Raw genomic sequence first — 19,896 nt, 5'->3', positions numbered from 1 at the left:
TTGTTACAGTAGATGGCCGCCGAACAGACTGCAGTTCCGGACGATGCAGTGGGACATGAGACCCTCACTCTAGTATAAGCCGAGGGGGGCTTTTTCAGCATAAACAAAAAAAAAAAAAAGTGCTGAAAAAGTCGGCTTATACTCGAGTATATACGGTACTTCTTTTTGCAACTATGACCAAGAATCACCTTATTCCATAAAGGTGATTAACTTATGTTTTATGAAAACACAGAGTAAAGCAGTGAAACGAGTATTAAACCAGCCAGCATTTAGTGGTCTGCTGCATTATTAATGGCAGAGTGTAGCGTATGTAAACGTGTGTCAGGAGTAAAATACTTTTTAGAGTTATATTAAGGCTCCATGCACACTAGCATTTTTTTAAGTTCCGAGAAGCCATTCTTTTTTTTTTCCTGCTCCTAGAAGCTAAAAAATTGTTAGCCTATGTCTCCATGCACACTACTTTAGGCTATTAGCATTTTTTGAGCTTCAGCATCCAGGAGCAGGAAAAAAAATTAAAAAATAATTTCTAGAGTTTCTTGGAGCGTTTTTCCACCAGAGATGCTCCTAATAGTGTTTCTTTCCCTTTTTTTAAAGAACTGCAAAAACACTAATAAAATACCAACGTTCCTACAAAAAGCTATTACCAGCGTTTTTCCAGCGTTCTTTTAGCTAAAAAAAAAAAAAAAAAAAAAGCCCAATAGTGTGCATGGAGCCAAAATAATTTTAATACCCAGTTGTTAAATTTAAGTAGTTCAGTTAACTGCCCTATTGAAGATACCCACCTTACCATTTAAATTCCATTCACTATATTCCGCAGAGTCAATTCATCTTTCACAACACAATTAGATTTCACAGTGGCACCGACTAAAGGGCCAATCTGATAACAAATATGGCTTCCCCATGTACAGGTATAATTACAAACTATACATGATTTTTAGAACATCTGGACATATTGTTCTAGTTATATTGTGTATATATCTATTTATCCATCCATCTAAACATTTGCTGTAAATGCCCTTTAATGCAGTTTTATGCATGCTGTGGTATAATTATGTAGCGGTTTTGTTGCCACATACTGTAGGTCAACCGAAGAAAAAAAAAAATGGCAAAATACAAAAAAATGGCACACAAGGGCACCACTAACATGGGACATATTTTTTTAAGGATCAGCAGCAAAGTGCTGGGAAATTCTAAATCGTACAAATAAAAATACAAAAAAACACTCACATCAAGGAATTTGCTGATTAATCACAGAAAAGATAGGTATTTAACACACCTATCATATACAATATTAGGCATGCAAAAAAAAAAAAAAGCAATTATAACATACAATATATATATATATATATATATATATATATATATATATATATATATATATATATATATATATATGCAGTTATTTAATTAGCTGCTGTGGCATATACAGCTCCTCATTCCTGCCAGTGTGTGTATATATACACACACACACACACACACACACACACACACACACAGGCAGGAATGGGGAGCTGCATATGCCACAGCAGCTAATCAAATAACTGCTTTTAGCAACTAGGTGTTCGTCTAAAAAAAAATGCTAATCTGTGGTTGACCACTATGAGCTACTGCGTGCCAGCATAATTTTAAAACGTTTCTAGAAAGCCCCGATTTTTAGCACCTCAAAATTTCACAAACATCATCAATGAAAAATAAATAAAGGGCCAGAATTTATTGCAGATATTCAAAATTAATTGAGTGCATAGTAGGTTAACACACCTGGAGTTGATTTCTGCACCCGCATTAAGCAAGATTTTGATAATGTTGACATAACCACCAGATGCAGCCAAGCTTAAAGGCGTGTAGTCCGAAACATTTCTATGCTCCTTATTTGCCCCTCTAGCCAGCAGCAGCTCCACTACCTGGGGGGAAAAAAAAAAAAAAAAAAAAAAAACGCACACAAGTCAGAATGATGGAGCAGTTCTATTTTTTTTATAAACATTTCTTATAGAAAGCATTTTTTTCTTCTCATCGAAAGGCATGTAACATTGTTTCCTGCCTTTTAGCACAAAGTACAAGAACACCTAGCCACGTGACTATCCCAGAGGAGCTGTGATGATGCTTCCTGATCCTGCCAATATTAAATTAACCTGATTAAGTGGTACTTGACCTGCATGACAACTGTAAATGCCAGTCACTACACCTGTATGGGACAACACAGGCAAAAACGCAAAAGGACTGGGTCACTCACCCTGTCATGGGGAGAGTTCAAGCCTTTCCGATTGGTGAAAAAGTCTTGCAGTACCAAGCCAACGTCCAAAAAAGAGTACAGGGACTTCATTCATAGCAGAAGATTCACTGCTGTCAACTATCAGTGGTAGTGGTACCCAAATGGGCATGACAAGACAGAGGAGACTAGTGCAACCATGTCGAAGCTTTGGCGCACACCAGGTGTGAGCCTGTTGATTTTGGCAAGCATTTTGCGTGAAGCCATATTACCCGGTGTATAGTGGGCCGAGGATAACAAATCTTCTGCAGCCTCCTTCAGCACAGACTCTAAACCCTCTCCCATCGCTGCTTTGTCTACCACAAGCACGTCGATTTACTTCCGACTCAGGTAGAGAAGGTGGGATTGGCGAAGGAGCCTGCCACTTTTGAGCTCTGAACAGGGATATGCATGCTTTGGTCAGATATTGTAGGTCGATTGTTGCATGTCTAAAACTGAGCTAGAGTCAGATTGCAGAGACCGGTATTAAAATAGGCTCCTGCTCCCATGCAAGAGAAGCATCATCACTCAGTGATTTCAGAGAGCAAGTGCTCCACTCCCCCCCATTCACTTTTGCCTGTTTTTTGTCATTGCTATCCGTGAGGGTATTCTCCCGAGAGCAATTCACTAGTAGGGTGCAAAAATGGTGTAAACAACCCAGGTGTCGACTATCCTGTAACACAGTCCTCATAGCAAAAGGGTGAGAGAAAGTTCTGGAGTACCTTATAAGGGCTTTGGGCAGAAGTGGTGGTAAAAGTGTGACCTGTGGTGTGATCTAACACTTATGTCCCGTACACACAATTGGACATTCCAACAACAAAATCCATGGATTTCTTCCGACGGATGTTGGCTCAAACTTGTCTTGCATACACACGGTCACACAAATCTTGTTGAAAATTCTGAACGTCAAGAACACGGTGACGTACGACGAGCTAAGAAAAAGGAAGTTCAGAGGAAGTCCAGATGGAAAATGTCCGATGGAGCCTACACATGGTCGGAATTTCCGACAACAAGCTCCCATCAAACATTTTCCGTCGGAAAATCCGACCTTGTGTACGGGGCATAAATCATCTACCTGATACTAAGGTGTGAATGCTGAAACTTTTACCAATTTTAACAAATTTCACCACATAAGTGAATAAATGCCAACACGTTTCCTAAAAGTTTTTACACAAAAAAATTATACTTTTTAGGAGACACATAAATAAGTCCACTGCAAGTAAAGAAATGAATTCTCATACTTGCTATATAAGGGCTAAAGTTTTGCTCCAACAGGACAAACCCATCTTAACGGTCTATGTTGCTGGTCCCTATATAAGTCCAGGTTTCGCACGCCAAAGTTGGCATACCTCAGAAGGGTCTAGGAACCATAGAAATGGATGATGGCGGTTAACTGCACGCATTGCCCTCAATGCCAAGTTGAGAGCCGAAAAAGGATCCAGTGCCTAAAGCAACATTGTAGGCCATTCCCATGGCGTGGGGTCCGGGTGCAGGTCCCAAGCCATTACTGAGGCAACACCAATTTGGATGGATTGTTCTAATGTTATACTAGAAGGCAGGGAAGAATCCAAAATAGACTAAAGAAAAGCAGTTAATAGGAAACTAGAAGAATAGGAGAAGGGATCCATCACCTAAGGAAACTAGCAAAAAAACAAGGTCTCAGAGCAGGGAAGAGTTACAGAAGTACACCCAGGCGGCATGTCCAAAAGCTTTGCCAGTGTCCAATCACCTGAGGTAGGGAGCCTATAAACCAGGGTCTATGAATATCCAGCCTTTGGCCTGTAGCGTACGAAAAAAAAAAAAATGCTGTACTGAGCTTTTTCAAGCTGCAGTGTGCAAGAGGCCTAAATCATAAAGCAGAACTAAACTCCATTAACGGTGTCAAAAAACAGTTACATTCCTGGAATGCCAGGATTGCTAATGGTCTCATTTGCTTGTGTCCTCAACCAAACTGACACCATCAAATGGCTGGTGTCATACCTGATCACATGTGCAGCACCATGGCAGCTGCAGGTCAAACAGGAGCAGCTTCCTTGTCTGTAAAGGATAGGGGGGTTTAATTCCGCTTTAAGGTTATCAGATCAGACTCTACAAAATCAGCAGTGCCTAAAAATAGAGAGCAACTGAGCATGTGCAGAGTAGAGCGAGACAGTTTTACCACTTAAATACTGGGCACTTTCGCCCCTTTTCCTTCCCAGGCCAATTTTCAGCTTTCAGCACTCTTGCACTTTCAATAAGAATTGCAACACTGTACCCAAATGAAATTTTCATAATTTTGTTCACACAAATAGAAATTTCTTTTGGTGGTATGTATTCACAAATCAGTTTTTTTTTTAATTGTTTTTGCCATATAAGCAAAAAAAAAAAAAAAAAAAAAAAAAAAAAAAAAAAAAAAAAAAAAAAAGCGCAAATTTAGGTTCTACTTCGTTTTAAAAGAAATCCAATGAAATCTAATTTTGTCATAAACTTAAGCCAAAATGTATTCTGCTACATGCCTTTGGTAAAAAAAAAAAAAATCCTGTTAAGTGTATAGTAATTGGTTTGTGTGATTACGGACATATGTGCGCAGGTGATCACGTACAGATGTGCGCAGGTGATCACGTACAGATGTGCGCAGGTGATCACGTACAGATGTGCGCAGGTGATCACGTACAGATGTGCAGATTATCATTGGGACATATGATTTTACTGTTACATATGTGGGGGACAGGTGTTTTTACTGTGTGGGGACATGTGTGGGGGACATTGTGATTTTACATTGTGTGGGGACACTGGGCCAGTGATCAGTGTGTAAAAAACAGCGCATACTCCCTGAGCACCGGCTGGCTTCAGCGATCCGCTCTCTTTTGACAACTTCCGTCTGAGGAGAGCCGATCGCCTAGCAACTGGCTCTCTTTTTACATCACATGACGGCTGTCAGGAGGGCCAATCACAGAGCCCTCCTGCCGGAGATGCACCGTGTCCGGGTGACACGAGCGCATCGGGATCGCACCGCTGTGCGGACACGCGCAATATCCCCCTCCCTCTGAGGAACGTTTCTGAACGTCCACTCAGAAGGAAGACGTGCCCACCCGGACGTATATGAGCAGTGGCTGGGTGGGAGGTGGTTAATACTGGATTTTAAACAGTATAGACACTTATTTTTAATGTTTTACAAAGCTATACCTGAAAAAGGGGCCATCCCGAAGAGATCAGCACTTAATTTTCTGACTAAAGTTCCACATTAAAGAAAGGTCATTCAGGGTCATTTAAATGCTACACAATGGGGATTCCAGACCATTGAGGGATTAATGTCTGTTAGGAAAGGTATCCCAGGCTGACCCAGAATATCTGGGAGTCCCCTCTGAAGAATGCTGTGGGGTTAGCACATTGGGTTTAATAGCATCCGAGAATGTAACATTTTCCTGAAGAGGAAGTGAAATTCCATATGGGATACAACTTCAGCGGCCTAGATCCCATCCATCATACACAGGAACAGAAGGTCCCAGATGTCCTGGGAGAACACACTGAGTGCAGAAGCACAGGGAAGGAGATCCGTTGCAGCACAAGAAGAGGACACAGTTTGCCAATGGGCTAAAAATGATGTGTTGAGCACCCAAAATCAAACTATCCAAGGACTTGTTCAGACAGAGACCCCCACCCCTGGAGACTCATTCATTCACACACTTATATGAGTACTTGCTGCTCAAGTAGAAGAGGAAAAAGTCTGGCATTCCTCTGACCCTTCCACAGATCATATGCGCAAGACAAAAAGGCAGAAGCATACGCTGGCCACCCAGCTCGTGGTATTTATAATGACAGTGTCAAGAGCATGTCTGAAGAGACTACATCCCTTGAAGGGTAAACTAGCCAAAACGTCTTTGGACAGCTCACCAGGGTCTTAAGCATGCACTCAGAGTGCCTTGCACATTTGCACAGACATCAATCTTATGCAAGACAAAAGTTGTAAGGCTTGTAACAAGCTGACAACTAAAAGCACAAGGTTCCAAAACACTCTTCAAAACAATGCTCCACCTCCACAGTGGAGGGTTCATCTTTAAAAGGAAAAGATATCCAACCAATGAGACCACTAGCAAAAGAAACTGAGATATGCTGGGCAATTATGCCCCGTACACACGATCAGACTTTCCGACAACAAAACCATGTATTTTTGTTTGAAGGGTGTTGGCTCCAACTTGTCTTGCATACACACGGTCACACAAATGTTGGCCAACAATTCCGAGCGTAGAGACGTACAAGACGTACGTGATGTCTCCAATACGAATGCTAGTTTTACAAGACCGAGCGCTTCCGTCTCGTACTTGATTCCGAGCATGCGTGGACTTTTGTGCAATGGACTTGTGTACACACGATCAGAAAGTCCGACAACAAACTTTTGTTGGCGGAAAATTTGAGAACCTGCTAGCAGTGTTAATTTTGGCAGAAAATTTCGATTTAGCTTTAGTCTTAGGACTAAAATGGCATAGTCTTCTGCGATTGCTTTAGTTTTAGTCGTATTTAGTAGACTAAACCTCCAGTTCATTTTAGTCATCTAAAATCAAATGGGAGTAGTTAAATTGTAATGCATTAGTTAACATTTCTCTACAATTTCCAAACTCATTAAATACTGCTGGAATGAAAAATCAAATATTATTTATGGTATTGAGGTATAAACATGCACTACAGTGTTAAGTGTTAAAGTGTTAGTCTTTTGACTAAAATGCCGTTTTAGTTGTATTTTAGACGGATAAAATAGTATTCATTTAGTCGACTAAAAAGTTTTCATCGACAAAATTAACACTGCCTGCTAGCCATCATTTGTTGGCGGAAAGTCCGACAACAAATGTCCGATGGAGCATACACACGGTCGGACTTTCAGCCAACAAGATTTCCCGTTGGAAAATCCGATAGTGTGTGCGGGGCATAAGGGTTATACAGGGTTGGATTAAAGAATTTTTTTTGCCAGTGTACCAACCTCCTGCAGGCAGCATTATAACCTGGTCTTTCTGAATTCCCATGTCCAACAGATGGAGGAAAAAAAAGTTTGGACTATGCACTTCATTGTGACAAGATAGCTATAGACATACCATAATGCAATCTCTTCCCTTGGATCCCATGTAGGAAAAAGCAATTGGATATACCGAAAACCTCTACCCAGTCATTATGTTTAGCTCTCTAAATGAGCTGGCACAAAGCATCTCCTTCGATTCATAAAATTGTGCCCACACATTCAGCTGTCCAGTAAAGTTTGTAGCCATATTTAGAAAATAAACACATTGTCAAAAAATAAATAAAAACATAACTATAAGATTGTAGAACAAACTACACATCATACACAGCTTACTCCACTGAGCCCAGAATTGTACTTCTTCCTTACCGTGATATACTTTAAATGTATCCTAAGATTATACAATACGTTGAGATGTTCCAACAATTTTTGCACCTTAAACTCAATACCTATATAATCTGCTTTTTTGCAGTACATCAAGATTTCGGTAATTACCTCTTGCCTGCCACCAGAACAGGCCAGCGATAATGGTGTATCTTTGGTCCTCTCGGACTGAGCCTCAATGTCAGCATTGTTGTCCAACAAGATTTCAACTACCCCAACATGACCAGCAGTTGCAGCCAAGATAAGTGGTGTAAAACCTTAGACACAGGAAAAAAAAAAAAAAAAAAAAAAAAAGGCATGAATTGAAATGTTACATGATTTTACATAATTTATTACCCATTACAATTCCTGCTATAAATAACGCAACCATAGTGGACTGATCTCTTAATATAACATTCTCTTCATCTACTGACAAACTTCTCTTTAATAGCACCAAAAACGGATGGTTGAAGCCAAGGATATCCAAACTTTCACTTAGAGGGCCGCATCGTATACTTTACACATTCACAGGCCAAAAAAAAAATTATAAATCTGCAGTGACGGAATAAAGTTTCACAGGCTGCTGGCAGTGGGACTCGATGCACATGTATCCTCCGCACGCACCTAAACATCAAAGCCTCATGCAGCGTGGCTAAACTTCCACTGTTCCCCCTGCATGTGTCTATACATCCCCAGCCCTCCCTGCCCCCCCCCCCCCCCCCCCACAGGGAACAAGGGGGATGGCAACCTTATTCAATACAAAATTGGCAAGTAGTTGCCAAACACCAAGGTCGAGACTTCTGAAAAGAAAGGCAAGAAGGGTGTTCTAGTCTAATAAAAAAAAACAGACGTGGAAATCTGCAGTCATGCAATACGTAGGGAAGGGTGCATCAGGGCTCAGCAATTGTTCTTCCACAAGCAACAGGCAGAAATAGATCAGAACTAGGGAGGGGATAGCAATTAAGGTTAATTGTGCACCTACTGTACAATATACGTTTTAAAAGTCCTTTACCCAAGTTGGGGTAAGTGTTTACTCCGTAACCTCCATAATGGGGGCAAAAATTTAGCTTGAGGAATGCTTTCTAGCAGCTGTGGAGATCTTTGGGGGGGGGGGGGGGGGGGGTGGCATTACCAGAAGGACCTGCAGTAGATGATGATTTCGCTTGAAGGTGGCAAACAGATATCATCTAAAAACGAAAATTGACAAAGAGAAGCTCACTCTCTAAGGGCATGTACAAAGGGCACCTTCCCCGCACAGGATCAATCAACCAGGCTTTAAAGCAGGGGTAGGCAACCTTAAAGGAGGTGGAGATCTACCTGAACAACATGGGAGAAGTCAAAGATCACCGGCACAGTGTCGCCTCTTCACACCCGATTTAAGTTTCTAATTACTGTACAACCATGTCACAACCGCTTGCATTGCACAGCAATCATGGGTTTAAATCAGACATTTCGCCTCCTCACCACCTGTCAAACACACTTGGTTTACTTTTCAGAGGAGCAGCAGTGCCTGCTGCACTTGTGAATGAGACCTTAGTTGCATTTCACACTGTTGTGCTGCGGTTTACCCACACCATGGGTGCAGCACAGTGGATCTGCAACTTTCCTGGGTTAGCTGCACTTTCCCATAGACTTCCATTATAACCTGCAGGTGTGGTGCACTTTCTGGAAGTGCACTAAAACTCCTGCATTCAGAAGTGCACCAAACCCACAGGATATAATAGCAGTCTATGGCTAAGCACAGCAAACCCCGCAGAAAACTGCAGGGACACAGCACGGCACCCGCGGTTTGGGTAAACCATAGCACATCAGTGTCAAAGATGCCCTATTCTATTATGCCCAGTGTATTGCTTCACACTGACACTTACTGCTGCTGGCACCACTCTGAGGTGGAATGCAGTTGGTATTAGTCCACATGGAACAGGAGCCAGCACTACAGAGGCAGCATTGGCTTATGTGGCTCTTGCTCCCCACTACAGCTCCAAGTTTACAAGTAGTCCCTCTGCATTGCACTGTTTGATGCTCTGGAATGGCATGTCAGCAAACACAGACCACGAGCTACAGGTTGCTGACCCCCGCTTTAAAGTGATACTAAAGGAATTTTTTTTTTTTTAAATAACGATCATGTTATACTTACCTGCCCTGTGCAAATGCCCTCTAATTTCAGCAGTTGCAATAGAATCAGGAAGTGGTCAGGCACAGTGGCTGTAAATTCTGCCCATTTGCTGATTGCCTGTAAGGGAGCTCAACTGATGGGTCTGGAGCGATATCAATGTTAGACCTTGGTCTCGGAATGAGAGAACCATTATCAATTTGAGAGGAACTTTGGAGTTTTCTCTGAGATAGAGGTGGAATATAGATCATGAGAGAGGGATACAAGAAGCGTAAAAGGTTTTATTGAATACCAAAAATGGACCAGAAAAAAAATGGACCAGAAAAAGTTCTGGAGAACACCACATTCTGGTTGAAAGATGCCCACCATACACAACGGAGAGATTCTGTCATGGGTTGCAATTTTGCAACCTTGATACACAAGTATATTTTATGGGAGCTTGGTAAGATGAATTTATTAAAATTGAAATAGGTGCACTGGTCAACAGGTTAAAACTGAACTCCCGTAGCTAAAGAAAATGTTTACTAATGGTTAGCACATAATCATACCAGTGTCATTAGGACCCTTGTGCGCAGAAATATTAATTTTGTTAGGAAAGCTTTGTTTGCAATACTACTTGGAGAAGGGTTTCTTTCCCTTTATACCAGAAGATGGATAGCAGAACCCCTGCACACTGTGTGAGGGAGTGCAGTCAGACAGGCTGCAAGCAGCCTTGAGCGTTGTGGGTTGTTTGACGTTGCCTAGGGAAAAGCAGTAGTGAGAATGAGGCCTGAAAGGCAGACCTGCTGAGGGAAGGTGACACACACTGCTCGATAGGAGACAGCAATGGTAAGGGAGCCACAAAGACTTGAGGTGCAGAACTAAAAAGGACTTAGTCTGCCACATTCGTATCACTGTGTCTCACTGTCATTGGTCTGAAAACTGCAGTGTGTTGAGCTGCTGGAGAAGTTACTATCATAGAGCACACTGGGGGGTTAAGTTAACACTCAGATGAAATCTGTCCTCAATGAGCAAAAATATAGCACACTGATCAATGACTTGCAGTCTGGAGAGGCAAGCTGGAAACATTGCTAGGAGTCTACAGTACCTTTTTATTGGATTAACTCTGCCTTGTAGAAGTAGACACTTGTATCGTATAGCAAGTTGTGACATCAAGAGACATATTAAATGGGTTACTTTCTAGGGGCTATGTATTTTATTTTATCTGTGTGTGTTCAGAAAGACTCAGACAGGAAGGTAGTGTGGATTCTTTTTGAATATCTACTTATTAAAATCCCTTGTCAGAAGTGCCTGTGCTTTTTGCTCCTGCTTATATCCTTCAAATTACTGGGTAAACAACTTCCTGCAAACAGTAACCGTTCTATGTATGCCTTAGTAAAAGATATACTGTATATACACATTTCTCTACAGGTTATCAAATCAAAAAGATACACATACCCTGTATATCACATGGTCTATGAATAAAATTCCCGTTGTCCTGTACTGTAGGACTACAAGCAATTACTTAAATATGCTAGGACAAATTAACTCAAAATATGGAACCCCAAAATGGCTTTAGGATTAAGCACATATCTTGAGAAATTCATCAAAGTGCTTTCTAGATGAATACTAACGTTTAGGGATTTTACACTACTAAAACTGGCTGAATCCCTTCTGTGGCTTTGGACCTCTCCTCATCCAGTCACTTAAAATATAGATACTTTATAAATGGAAAGGAACTACCTCCAGTGTGCGCAAAAATGCACACCAAGGAACAGAAATGGTGTGTAGATCTAGATTGGGACAACAAAAGAGGGTGGATTTTGCAATGTGGTATCTCTGATATACATTTAACTACTTCCGGACAGGCTCACGAATACATACGTCGGGCACTTTGAAGAGGAATATCGTTGCTATGGCAGCAGCTAGCGGCCATAACCCCGGTATCCTCTTCTTCAGTGAGCGGTCCGGTTTCAGATAAGTGACGGGAAGATCCATACCATTGCAGGGCGGAAGCCACATCAAAACATCACTTCCGCCCATAGCTCTTAAAGGAGAATTTTTTTTTTAACTACTTGCCGACCGCCGGCTGTTAATTGACAGCCAGGCGGCGCAGCTCTCGTTGCGGGAGGGCGTCATCACGGGCTCGCTTTCCCGGCCCACCAGGAGGCACGCATGCACAGCCTGTGTCACTGGGCACCCGATGCAAGTGCCCGGCGGCCGCGATGTCCACTGGGCATCCACGATTTCCAGTAACACAGCAGGACCGTGGATCTGTGTGTGTAAACACAGATCCACGGTCCTATCAGAGGAGAGGAGACCGATGGTGTGTTCCCATTACAGAGGAACACCGATAGGTCTCCTCCCCCTGTGAGTCCCCTCCCCCTACAGTTAGAATCTCTCCCTAGCAAACACCGTTAACCCCTTCCCTGCCAGTCACATTTATACAGTAATCAGTGCATTTTTATAGCACAGATCACTGTATAAATGTGAATGGTCCCAAAAATGTGTCAAAAGTGTCTGATATGTCCGCCACTATATCGCAGTCACGATAAAAATCGCAGATCGCCGCCATTACTAGTAAAAAAAATAAATAATAAAAAAATGTTATAAATCTATCCCCTATTTTGTAGACGCTATAACTTTTGCACAAACCAATCAATATATGCTTATTGCGATTTTTTTTTACCAAAAATATGTAGAATACATATCGATCTAAACTGAGGGAAAAATTTGTTTTAAAGAGAAAAAAAAATGGATATTTATTGTCGCAAAAAGTAAAAAAATAGTTTTTTTTTTTTCAAACATGTCACTCTTCTTTTGTTTATAGCGCAAAAAATAAAAACCGCAGAGGTGATCAAATACCACCAAAAGAAAGCTCTATTTGTGGGAAAAAAATGATAATTTCATCTGGGTACAGTGTTGCATGACCGCATAATTGTCAAAGTGTGACAGCACTGAAAGATGAAAAATGGCTTGGGCAGGAAGGGGGTGAAAATGCACTGTATTGAGGTGGTTAAATTACATTTTAGTGTAAATATGAGATCTGAGGTCTTTTTGACCCCAGATCTCATATTTACGAGGTCCTGTCATGCTTTTTTTTTCTATTACAAGGGATGTTTACATGTTTAAAAAAACAGTGTAAAAGTAAAAAATAAAATAAAAATCAACACGCCCAAAACCCGTCGAGCTCACGTGCAGACGCGAACGCATACGTGAGTAGCGCCCGCATATGAAAACGCACAATGCACACATGTGAGGTATCGCTGCAATCGCTCGAGCGAGAGCAATAATTCTAGCCCTAGACCTTCTCTAACTCAAAACATGCAACCTGTAGAATTTTCTAAACATCGCCTATGGAGATTAAGGGTAAAAAAGTTTGTCGCCATTCCACGAGTAGGCGCAATTTTGAAGCGTGACATGTTGGGTATCAATTACTCACCGTAACATCATCTTTCACAATATAAACAAAAAATGGGCTAACCTTACTGTTGTCTTATTTTTTACATGCAAAAAATTGCATTAAAAAAAAAAAAAGAAAAAAAAAAAGTGCGCTTGTAAGACCGCTGCGCAAATACGGTGTGACAAAGTATTGCAACGAATATTAAATAAAATTTCGCGCAAGTATTGCAACGACCGCCATTTTATTCTCTAGGGTGTTAGGAAAAAAAAAAAAAAAAACACAATATATAATGTTTGTGGGTTTGAAGAAATTTTCTAGCAAAAAAACTTGATTTTAACTTGTAAACACCAAATCTCAGAAAAAGGCTTGGTCCTTAAGTGGTTAAACACCAGCACAGTGGGTTTACTTAGGCCCCTTTTACGACTTGTCCTACGACTTGGGACTGCAAAGTCATATGACAAGTTGTTCCCCATGATTTCCAATGACTACCATTTATATTCGTACGACTTCAACGTAGTCTCTGCACTACTTTGGTCCGACTTTGATGCGAGTTACATAGGCACTTCCTGAATGTGCAGCAAAATCGTGGTGGTGAAATCATGGCAAAATCACGCAACTTTGAAGTCGCGGTAGTGTGAAAGGGGCCTTAAGAGAAGGTAAATGTGGAACTCCACCTACAGTATTCAATGTTTTTAATCCCTTCCCGCTCTAGAGCCCAAAGATGGCTACAGTGTGGGCTTACAAAGTCGGGAGGGCGTCCATCAACATCCTCCTGTGCTCATGCTGCCCTCGCATCTCCTGATGCTGAGAAAAGCCAATAACCGGCTTCTGTTAAAGGGACATCAGTCCCAACATTGCCGACCAGTGCTGCTAATTAGTGCCAGTGCTGCTAATCAGTGCCGCCCATCGTCAGTGCCCATTAGTAAAGTTTGAAAGCTGAAAATTGGCCTGGGCAAGAAGCGGGTAAAAGTGCCCAGTAAGCAAGTGGTTAAGGAAATCCATTAAGGTATGGCCCAATGCCAAGTCTTTGTGACAGCAGGGAGATCTTGCCCCCATCCCCAGCTGTAACAAACAGTGCTACGAATTTCCTTTTTCCAGACTCTGGAAGGTACCACTGCTTTACTTGTAGTGTCTCTACAGAGAAGTTCAAAGAATTCACCCCACCAAAGAGGTGAACTGGTAGGTTTATCCCCGGCAGAGCCCTAGTTATCAGGCCAAAAGCAATAAAAAGGCACACCATGGTATTAGGCCCTACCTCACTGAAAAAAATAAACAATGGCCTTTCAAGACTGGACAATAAAACAATTTAGGGCACCCACACTGTGCTATTGCCGCAGACCAGCTTTGGTGCGAGTTAGCTGCGCTTTGCCATAGACTTCAAATTACGCCCACAGTTTTAATATGATTTTTTAAAACACACCAAAACCACAGGACATATTAGAACACAGGTGTCAAACACAAGGCCCGCGGGCCGAATCCGGCCCTCGCATCTCTCCTGCAGCTGTAGGAAAGCTCCAGCCCTCCTCTGGTCCTCCTCCAGACCCCTACTTTCTGCTTTCAAGCAATGCATCCAGTTTCTTCCCAGCAGCAGCATAAGGAAAGGGGATGCACCGTGATGTTAGAGAGAGTAGGGGACTCAACTTATGATGGTGGGGTGGCTCTTGACATCTAAGATAAGGGGAGGGGATGCGCTGGACATCTAATCTTACAGATACAACCGGCCATTTTGAGGACAATCATAATGCTGATGCGGCCCACTTTGAAATTAAATTTGAAACCCCTGTATTAGAAGAAGTCTATCGCAAAGTGCAGCTAACCCGCACCAAAACCACGGGTACACTGCATCCAAAGCTCAGGAAGGCAGTTTGAAACTGCCCTTAAGGAACATTTTTATGCATAAAGTGACAATTTAAAGCCATACATTATTTTTTTTATTACAGGATTGCGGTTTTTGCTGTGTATTAAGGAACAGAAACCTTCACTGTCTATAAAGTACTAGGAAAACACAGAAAAGGCATACTGCATTAAGGTACCTTAACAGTTACTAGAAAGTGTCACTTTAAGCATGTGTTAAAGAGGTTGTAAAGGCAGAAGGTTTTTTTTTATCTTCATGCATGAAGATAAAAAGCACCCCACGCCCCCCCCCCCCCCCCCCAATACTTACCTGAGCCCCATCTCTATCCAGCACTGTCCACAAGTCCCTCAGCCGTCCAGGACTCTCTCTTCCGATTGGCTGAGACAAAGCAGCGGTGACATTGGTTTCACTGCCGTCAATCACACTCAGTTAGCCAATCAGGAGAGAGGGGGTGGGCTGGGCTGCAGCTCCATGTGTGAGTGGATACATGGAGCTGAAGTGCCGCTCGGGTGCCCCCATAGCAAGCTGCTTGCTGTGGGGCACTCAACAGGAGGGAACGGCCAGGAGCTCCAGCCAGGGACCCGAGAAAAGGAGGATCCAGGCTGCTCTGTGCAAACCCCAAAAAAATAAAAATATGAGACTTTACAATCACTTTAAGGACTTTGACAAGTGGTGTGATTTTATTAGTTCATCTGAGGTTTTTATAGCATTACTGCCTTTAGAGATGATTTTACTGGAAATTAACTTACCGTTCAGTTATCCAAACTGTCTTTTTTTTACCAATTTTTGGGAGTTTATTCCTTGAAACTCCATAATAAAGAGTACCAAAATAAAGGAGCCATCTAATTTGATAATGCATACCTTTTTTGTCTCTGTGCTCAATATTTGCTCCTCTCTCCAACAGAGTTTGCACAAGCTCCTCATGTCCACCAGCACAGGCAAGTGTTAGTGCTGTGTCGTGATTACTTTCAGTCTGCCATAAAGCACAAACCATAATAATATGTCATTAAAAAACACAATAGGCAACATTTTTCAAAAAGAATTAACAGCCATTTTAACCATGAATTTTATGCAATGGCTATAAACATTAAGTGTTATTCTGATTATGTGTAAGAACTGCATGGCTGAATTCATGTTTTCGCACATTATGCATCATGAACATCTGAAACTTCAGTGTGATCCTCTGAACCACTGATACATGAAATATTGAAAGATTGGGAATTAGTACAGTACAGTCGTCTGCAAACTGCAACCAAACAAAATGCATTCAAATAAGGAAAGCATTTCAATCCAGAACTGTTCAACAATAAAATAAACATATGAATGTTGAAACTTTAACATGTACATACAAAAGTACAAACTCAGAGGAACTTCACTCACCCACTTCTTTTTTTTTTTTTAAGCCCGCCCCCCCCCCCCCCCCCCAATTATGCAGCTTTGCCCTGGTTTCACATACTCATCTGTACAATGAGTCTCACTGCGATCCCCTGCTCAGGTGTGAAAGCCTGGGTCCAGCACTACCATCTTAGTACTTTTCAGTGACCATGAGCTGGCTTGCCTCCTCTGGGTTCAGAAAGCCATCCCACAATGTGCTCCAGCTCAATCCCCTGGCTGTCATTTGTCCTGCTCCTGAAATATGTGATGGGGATACCACAGCAGGCTGCAGGAGCAGACACGTCATTCTCACCCATGCGAGAATAGGGGCAGGTAAGGGGCCAGAGAAAAGAAATGAAAAATTGTAAAGCAGCAAAAAATAAAATCAGAAACTGATTGTGAAGGGGGAAATGCGTGCAGAAAGGTTACATGATTCAGGGGAGTGAAGTTCCGCTTTAAAATGGCATCTTCAAAAAAAAAAAAAAAAAAAAAAAAGGTTCTCACTACAATTACACACAAAATGCTTATATACGATTGTTTTGAAATCAGTTTTCCATATATATAGTACTTTTTCTTACCTGTGCATCAATATCTATGGAAGGGTATATAGGTAGCATGGCTGAAGGAGAAATGATGGGACTTGGAGTTGGCGTCTGAGGTTGGGATATGGAAGTAGCAATGCTGTGGGTAGGAGTGTTTGAGATTGCAGATGTTCTTCCGCTCACTGCTGTTGAATAAAATGTCTACACTTAGTCGGGCAAGAAAGGAAGAATAGTGCTGTACTAATTAAGGAAACATTTTCATGAAAATCAAGTAACCACTTGGAAATTGCTTTATAAAAACAGTAACATTTAGGTTCCATTCACACAAAGGCGTTTTGAAGCACAGGTGGAATGGCAGCGATTCTGCCCCGGCATTTAAAAATGTGCTGTTAAAAACGTCAAATCGCACATCAGCATGTTCAGATGCCATTCATTTCAATGGCACCTGAAAATGGTGTGCTATTCTGCCGCGATTGTCATGCAACAAATCACGCTGCAGAAGCCCAAACCAAATTGCACGATACGTTTCACCCCGAAAAGGTTTTGGAACCTCTTTTGGGTGACACGCATCTCATGATTTGGTTTGCTCGTTTGCAGTGCAATTGGTCACAAAATCGCACCGCATTTTTTGGTGCCATTGAACGGCTGATGTGAGATTTGACATTTTAACAGTTAGTTTTGAAATTGCAGCGATTCCACCTGCAATTCAAAATGCCTGTGTGTAAATAGAGCCCAACTGTCCTTACAGCAATGTTCCTGATAAACTGAAATGTTTTTCTAAAATAGTACTATGGGGGATGGGAGGAGAAAATTATGTTGAGAAAGGTAAAACATTAAAAAAAAAAAGGCTGCCTAACGCACATTTTCAAGAAGACAACTTGAATGAAGTAAAAGTATGCCTCCATTTTTGACAGGCTTAACCTGAGTATTTCAGCATTTAAAACCTAGGCAACATCTCCTCCAGTACATCTTTTATGTGCCTCTAATCAAAAAAGTAAAGTCTGAGGAAAATTGACCTACTTGGTTTAAATATCTTGGGGTATATCTGGGGTACGCCATAGAAAAAACTGCCCAAAGCAGAAGATCTCAGTTAAGGGATATTTCTTAAAATTGAAAGAAATAATTTGAACTATCACATTTGCCTACATTATATAGTTCTGAAAGTTTTAAGTTGTATCATGGACACTGGAAGTGGGATATTAACATAGCACATAACAAGTATACAATGCAGGTTTGCAATGGGACACTACATTGTTTTCAAGTTAACACATTTCGGTTCTCTATTTGGTTACCGTATTTAATATTAACCCACATTAAAAAAAAAAAAAAAAAAAAAAAAAAAAAAAAAACACACACAACAAAACATAGCCCCAAATCTCTGCAGGGGGGTTTCCAGTAGCAGTGGAGAGGACATTGAGGTAGTAATATTCCAAAACCACAACACTGACTTAAGACAAATGTTCACAACTGTATGCTAAATGTGTTGTAGGTGCTTTGTAAAAAGCTGTGCTTACTGTATCTTTAGGGTCCAAAAATGCTGCTTCTACAGGAGTTTAGAGTTTTGCCTGTAGCAACAGCTTAATATAATCCTATCTGTCCAAGCACATTAGAACATTTTGAGGCATATTTTAAGCTCAGCGTTTAAAGGCAGAAAAAAAAAAAACCTCTCTTTCTTGCATGTTTGAGAGAAGTTTTCTGGCAGAGAAAAAAAAAAAAAAAAAAAAAAGCTAAACGTTTCTAAACACGTGTACAAAACACTATATGGGCATCTTATTTCTTCCAAAAGAACTGGCTTTTTAAGTCCAGTGTGCATGGGTCCTTCATCTGGTTTTCTATCAAAATGTGAGTTAAAGATACAATAGTAATGGACTTAAATGCATGTAAACGCCAAGCTTAAAAGGTTTAAGGTTTTTTTACCTTGATGCATTCCTTGCATTAAGGTAAATAACCTTTCACATTGTACCTATAGCCCATACCTACAACTAACAGAGGTGAACAGAACCTTCAAGAAGCAAAACAACTTTTGTGCTATCAAGCAACAACCCATCATGTTTGAGAATTTTATAGAATTTATAGAATTTCAAATAATGTAGAATTTGCATGAAGAATTTTGTTAAAAGGAAAATCATATCAGCAAAACAGGATTTTTGAATTTGCTGTAAAATTCCTTTCTTGGAGTCTGAGGGACACAGCTTGATACAACTTAGCAACACATGGAAGGCAACACAATATCCTTGGTGGAAAGCAGAGACTACCTTGGAAAAAAAGGGAAGACGGCCCATGGTCTTAAAACAACCTTGTTTCGAGATTAAATGGAGCTCCCTTCAAGACAATGCTGATAACCAAGAAACCTCCAAGAATAGCTACCTTAAAGAGAATGTAAGCCCAAATTTCATATTCCTGGTATGACTATTGTACCATGTACTTGTAGGAAAAAGTATCCTGTTCTCTCGGTATTACTTGTTGTGTGTGAAATCCCTGGTGTACCTGCCAGTTCCTCTACTTCTCTATTAAAAACTGACCATGCTAGGCAGGTGAGCACACTGTGGTCAGTTCTCTATCTGTGCTGGGAATTCAGCCTACTCTCCTCCAATGATTAGACTTGTCCTGACCCCCCCCCGAAAAGAAAAGTCAATTCACTGGGAAGTTAAGTGTGCTGCTGTGTCTCTTCCCTGAGCTCTTTATGCAGCTGGGCACAGAGATAATGTGGTCACTCAAATAATAAAAAAAAGTTTAACTTTTTTTTATATTTGGACAAATATATTTGGACAATTTTGTCTCTCATTTCTATTTTAAACTGAATGGATTGTTTTACAAGGTGAGGGTTTACATATTCTTTAAAGTATATGTAAACTCTCACCTTGTAAAACAACCCATTCCGTTTAAAATAGAAATGAAAGGGCAAAACATTTATGTATACAAATAAAATGAAAACTTTTTTTTTTCAATAAGTACTCACATATGCAGCTGAGAACAGAGGTTAAGGAGCTCAGAAAGCTAGGGGAGGAGAAACAGCAGCACACTAGTCTTCCCAG

At 41.1% G+C, this 19,896-nt stretch overlaps 1 protein-coding gene across 8 annotated transcripts in view; it reads right to left on the bottom strand.

Annotated features, from left to right (window-relative positions):
• ANKRD17 (ankyrin repeat domain 17) overlaps positions 1-19,896 on the bottom strand; it is a 212,247-nt gene that overhangs the window by 64,415 nt on the left and 127,936 nt on the right. For 6 of the 8 annotated variants that reach the window (XM_073600429.1, XM_073600457.1, XM_073600448.1 and 3 more), the window contains 4 exons: positions 16,898-17,046; positions 15,807-15,918; positions 7,728-7,873; positions 1,759-1,901 (listed from right to left, as the gene is read on the bottom strand). In XM_073600429.1, coding sequence (XP_073456530.1) covers positions 1,759-1,901; positions 7,728-7,873; positions 15,807-15,918; positions 16,898-17,046 — 550 coding nt within the window. The remainder of the gene's footprint in view (positions 1-1,758; positions 1,902-7,727; positions 7,874-15,806; positions 15,919-16,897; positions 17,047-19,896) is intronic. The other 2 variants (XM_073600439.1, XM_073600466.1) reach the window with 1 other exon arrangement.

Source organism: Aquarana catesbeiana, linkage group LG01 (genome assembly GCF_042186555.1).
Source record: "Aquarana catesbeiana isolate 2022-GZ linkage group LG01, ASM4218655v1, whole genome shotgun sequence".
Taxonomy (NCBI): domain Eukaryota; kingdom Metazoa; phylum Chordata; class Amphibia; order Anura; family Ranidae; genus Aquarana; species Aquarana catesbeiana.
Note: the sequence above shows the minus strand (reverse complement) of the source record. Positions and strands in the feature narration are given on the sequence as shown.